General features: G+C 42.5%; 1 protein-coding gene across 1 annotated transcript in view; it reads left to right on the forward strand.

Moving 5' to 3' along the window:
- Nucleotides 1–3547, forward strand: part of LOC107488683 (protein FAR1-RELATED SEQUENCE 5-like) — an 8152-nt gene extending 4605 nt beyond the window's left edge. The window contains exon 2 of the mRNA XM_016109454.1: nt 3469–3547. Coding sequence (XP_015964940.1) covers nt 3469–3547 — 79 coding nt within the window. The remainder of the gene's footprint in view (nt 1–3468) is intronic.
- Nucleotides 3548–5653: the final 2106 nt, after the last annotated feature.

The following is a 5653-nucleotide window of genomic DNA, read 5'->3' on the forward strand; positions in this document are numbered from 1 at the left end:
CACTGAGAGGATGGGAGGTAGCCACTGACAACGGTGAAACCCTTGCATACAGCTTGCCATGGAAAGGAGTAAGAAGGATTGGATGAAGACAGTAGGAAAGCAGAGAGACGGAAGGAACACAGCATCTCCATACGCTTATTTGAAATTCCCACCAATGAATTGCATAAGTATCTCTATCTTTATCTTTATGTTTTATTCATCATCCATAACCATTTAAGTTTGCCTGACTAAGATTTACAAGGTGACCATAGCTTGCTTCATACCAACAATCTCTGTGGGATCGACCCTTACTCGCGTAAGGTTTATTACTTGGACGACCCAGTACACTTGCTGGCTAGTAGTGCGAAGTTGTAGTGATCACAATTTCGTCCCCCAGCAACCTCCAAAGCATGTCATCATTGGAGACTTGGAAGAGACTTATCAAGAAATGGATTCAATCATGGATGAATTTCTCTCCACAATGGAATCCTCTCTCATTGGACATGAAGTTGAAACTATAAAAGAGTGTGCACGACCTCCCAAGGAAAACGAAAATGGCATGGTGTATATTGAAATTAAAGAATATGAAGAGGTTGATCAAGAGATGAATTCATTCATCAATGAATTCCTATCAAAAATTGAATCACCTCCCATTAAACAATATGTCAACACCAAGCCACGTGACAAAGGGGATGAGGTTGAAATTGAAGAAGCTTGTGAAGAGGTGGAAACAACCGAAGTAGAGCCTAAAGAAATAGACCTTGCATTGTCTAAGTGTGGGGAGGTCTCCCTTCCCAAGTCACCATCCATCTCAACATTCAAGTGGGTAAAACTCTTATCCCTAAGCTTTACTTTCTCACTTGAATATGGTTTACTTGAAAATGATGGTCAACTAAGAGCTCTTTGCGGAACTAAAAGCAAGAATGAGTTGTGTAGTGGTTGCAAGTTAGGAATTAAGCTCATTAAGGTCAAAGCTTCAAGGTATAGGAACGATGATTGGAAGAATGCCACTTTACAAGGGTATCGATGGAAGGCTTGGTATGTTAAAGAGAATTCTATATGTCAACCACCCGGAAAGAAAAAGTATGAAGATCAAATTGAAGATGGGTGCGAAGATAAGATATGGGATCCCGGTTTGCTATGTGAAGACCAACTATGGGGACTCATATCTTGGGTAGAACTTTGCCCAAGCTTGATGAAAATGGTTGGAAATTCTGACAACCAATTGAGAAGGAGGTTCAAGGATGAATACAAGCATAAACCACCTTGACAAGGAGCTTCCTAAATGTCCAACTTAAGGACTTAAACTAAAAGTGCTAGGTGGGAGACACCCCACCATGGTAAACTCTTTCCACTCTCTTTTAAATTTGCTCAATAAGTGATTTGAGTTACCATTGTAGGTAGATGTTTCACATAAATTTGTTTGTACAACTTAATTGTTAACTTAGTCACATGTATGTTGTGTTTAGTAGTAGATGAATAATATCAAATTGCATTTTTGTGAATTGTATGATGGTTGATTGAATAAAGAGTTGTGAGCAATATGAGGAGCACCCAGCATAATTTTTCTGAAAAAAAAGGGGGTGGAAGCGCGCGCACAATGTACGCGCACGCGTCCCTGAGCGGATGCATCATCACCCACGTACCCGAGAGTTGGGCCTCTCTTGGGCAAACATTATGCCCTGAGCCCAACATGACCCATGCTGACGCGCACTACGTGCGTGCGCGCCAATCATGAGAACAAGAACATGTACGCAGACGCGCACTTGCCGCGCCCGCGTCGACCCGCTGCTGCAAGTTTTTGAGCCAAGCCCCAGAGAGTTAAGCCGGATCTGGGCCAACTTTAAGCCCCAAGCCCAACTCAATCTGCGCAGACGCGCACTTGCCACGTGCGCGCCCATATGCCCAGGAAGGAACAGATGCGAGCGCACGCATTGCGCTAGCGCGCATTATCATAGATTACCAACTTACGCGGACGCGCGCTGTACGCGCGCGCGCCCTTACATGCTGCCGCCACTCTAGGCCTTCGTCCCGAGAGTTGGGCGTGCCTCAAGCCCACTCTAAGCCTCAGGCCCAACCACATGTACGCGTGCGCGCGCTGTACGCGGACGCGCCGTTGCACAATCTGCCAGTCCACGCCTGAGCGCACTGTACGCTCATGCGTGGGTCCCAAATTTTCATCAATGTACGCGGACGCGCATGGTGCACGCTCGAGTTGATTCAAAAATAGGATAACCCTAATGCGCGAAGCACACTGCGCAGTCGCGCACCTTCTCCTCTTCTCCCTCACCATTTTCATCTTCTTCTTCTCTTCTGCCATAACCGCCGTGCAGCAGCGGCAGCCACTACCGGTGCCCATCAACCCTCTCTCTCTCCTCCATTCACTTCGTTCTCTCTCTCTCTCTCATCCACTCACTCTCTCCGCCTCAGTCTCTCTCCCTCACCTCTGCCCGTCGCCACCACCGCCGTCGTTCCACCATCACTGCCGGCGACAGTACTCGGCGGCCCCCTCCCTCTCTTTCATTATTTCAAATTCTCCTATCACTCACTCTCTCCTCTTCCTTTCGGCCAAACCACCGCAGCCGGCCAGCCTCACCGCCACCACCCACGGCGGCGCAATTCACCGCCCCTGCTGCCCCTGCCCCTATCCTAGTCCCCCTTACCATTCTCAGTTCTTCCCAGCTCCCAGGTTCCTGCTCAATTTCTGTAATTTCTGTTTTTTCTTTTTAATTGTTCATTTCTGTTAGTTACTGTAATTGTCTGTTAGTTAGTTTGAGTTCGAATGTTGCATGTTAGGATTAGTTAGAAATAATTGCGGTTAGGTAGCTAGGGCTGGATAGAGGATTCTAGGCCTGATAAGTGCTCCGTTTGTGTTTATTTTCTGTTTGTTGATTTGTCTGATAAATGTCAATTTTGAGCTGCTCTGTATGCAATCTGTGTTGCCTATATGCTATCTCATTGCCATTCTACTTGATTGATGTTGTAATCATGCTATTTGTGCTATTTTGCTATCCGCGAACATCCAATTTTAAGCCGGAATGCTGCCCAATTTTCAAGAAAATTAGTTTCATTTTGGTCTTTATTTCAATTTTGGGCCAATTTCCGCTTCCTTTTTAACTTCCTGGATTTGCATCAATCATTGTGAACATGAACCGCAACTTCTCTTTTCTTTGGGCAAAAATATCATCATGCCAACTAACCCACTTTTCTAACTTACTAATTTCTTTAACCATTCGACATTTACTCACATTTAACCCTCTTTAACCATTCTTTCTAAAGTATGATGATTTTATGCTTAATGAGTAAGAGTTGTTGACTTTAATGAATGATTGCATTCTTGGTTTACTTGTTCACTTATGCTTACTTGTTACCAATTCTTTGCATATTCATCTCAACATCATGATTGTTATTAGCCAACTGATATCCTGCACATGCCTTCTTTGTTACATGCTAAGTGTTTTATTGCTTATATTCTATCATATTTTTCAGGATGTCGGATAAAGGAAAAGCTATAGCCACTGCCTCCAAGAAAAGGAAACACTCTGCACCTTCTATCCCCTCCATCTAAAAACATTATGCTAAGAATCCTTTGAATGACGAAGAAAAGGAAAATCAGTTCTTCCTAATCTAAGAAATAAAATAAACCTTTAGTTGTTCAAACTCGAACAATCCCCGGCAACGGCGCCAAAAACTTGGTGTACGAATTTGTAATCCGTACAACTAACCAGCAAGTGCACTGGGTCATCCAAGTAATACCTTACGTGAGTAAGGGTCGATCCCACGGAGATTATTGGTTTAAAGCAATCTATGTTTATTTTATTAATCCTAGTCAGGATGCCAATAAGATTAATTGGATTTAATGATAAGAAGTCAAAGTATTTGGAATAAGGAATTGTTACTTTTTAATGAAGAATATGTTGGAGTTTTGGAGATGCTTTGTCCTCTAAATTTCAACTTTTCCTTGAAATCCTTTTCCCACACGCAAGGTTCCTTCCATGGCAAGCTCTATGTAGGGTGTCACCGTTGTCAATGGCTACTTCCCATCCTCTCAGTGAAAACGTTCCTATGCTCTGTCACAGCACGGCTAATCATCTGTCGGTTCTCAATCAGGTTGGAATAGAATCCATTGATTCTTTTGTGTTTGTTACTAACGCCCAGCCTTCAGGAGTTTGAAGCTCGTCATAGTCATTCAATCCCAGAATCCTACTCGGAATACCACAGACAAGGTTTAGACTTTCCAGATTCTCATGAATGCCGCCATCAATCCGGCCTATACCACGAAGATTCTGATTAAGGAATCTAAGAGATACTCATTCAATCTGATATAGAATGGAGGTGGTTGTCAGGCACACGTTCATGGATTGAGGAAGGTGATGAGTGTCACGGATCATCACCTTCTCCATAATTAAGTGCGAATGAACATCTTAGATAAGAACAAGCGTGTTTGAATGGAAAACAAAAGTAATTGTATTAATTCATTGAGACGCTGCAAAGCTCCTCACCCCCAACAATGGAGTTTAGAGACTCATGCCGTCAAAGAGTATAAAATTTAGATCTAAAAATGTCATGAGATACAAAATAAGTCTCTAAAAGTTGTTTAAATACCAAACTAGTAACCTAGGTTTACAAAAAATGAGTAAACTCAGATAATTGGTGCAGAAATCCATTTCTGGGGCCCACTTGGTGTGTGCTGGGGTTGAGACTAAAGCTATCCACGAGTTGAGGCCTTTCTTGGAGTTGAACTCCAAGTTATAATGTGTTTTGGGCGTTCAACTCCGGATCATGACGTGTTTCTGGCGTTTAACTCCAGACAGCAGCATGTACTTGGCGTTCAACGCCAAGTTACGTCGTCTTTCTTCGCGCAAAGTATGAACTATTATATATTGCTGGAAAGTCCTGGATGTCTACTTTCCAACGTCGTTGAGAGCGCGCCAATTGGACTCCTGTAGCTCCAGAAAATTCATTTCGAGTGCAGGGAGGTCAGGATCCAACAGCATCAGCAGTCCTTTTTCAGCCTAACTCAGATTTTTGCTCAGCTCCCTCAATTTCAGCCAGAAAATACCTGAAATCACAGAAAAATACACAAACTCATAGTAAAGTCCAGAAATACGATTTTTGCCTAAAAACTAATATTATTCTACTAAAAACCAATTAAAACATGCTAAAATCTACATGAAATTACCCCCAAAAAGTGTATAAAATATCCGCTCATCACAACACCAAACTTAAACTGTTGCTTGTCTTCAAGCAACTAGATAAATAAAATAGGATGAAAAGAAATTAAGAAACAATAATATCTCAGAGTTTCAAGTGAAGCTCAGATTCTAATTAGATGAGCGGGACTAGTAGCTTTTTGCTTCTGGACAGTTTTGACATCTCACTTTATCCTTTGAAATTCAGAATGGTTGGCATCCATAGGAACTCAGAATTCAGATAGTATTATTGATTCTCCTAGTTTAGTATGTTGATTCTTGAACACAGCTACTTTATGAGTCTTGGCCGTGGCCCTAAGCACTTTGTTTTCCAGTATTACCACCGGATAGATAAATGCCACAGACACATAATTGGGTGAACCTTTTCAGATTGTGACTCAGCTTTGCTAGAGTCCCCAGTTAGAGGTGTCCAGAGTTCTTAAGCACACTCTTTTGCTTTAGATCACGACTTTAACCACTCA

The sequence above is a fragment of the Arachis duranensis genome, chromosome 5 (genome assembly GCF_000817695.3).
Source record: "Arachis duranensis cultivar V14167 chromosome 5, aradu.V14167.gnm2.J7QH, whole genome shotgun sequence".
In the NCBI taxonomy this organism is placed as follows: Eukaryota; Viridiplantae; Streptophyta; class Magnoliopsida; order Fabales; family Fabaceae; genus Arachis; species Arachis duranensis.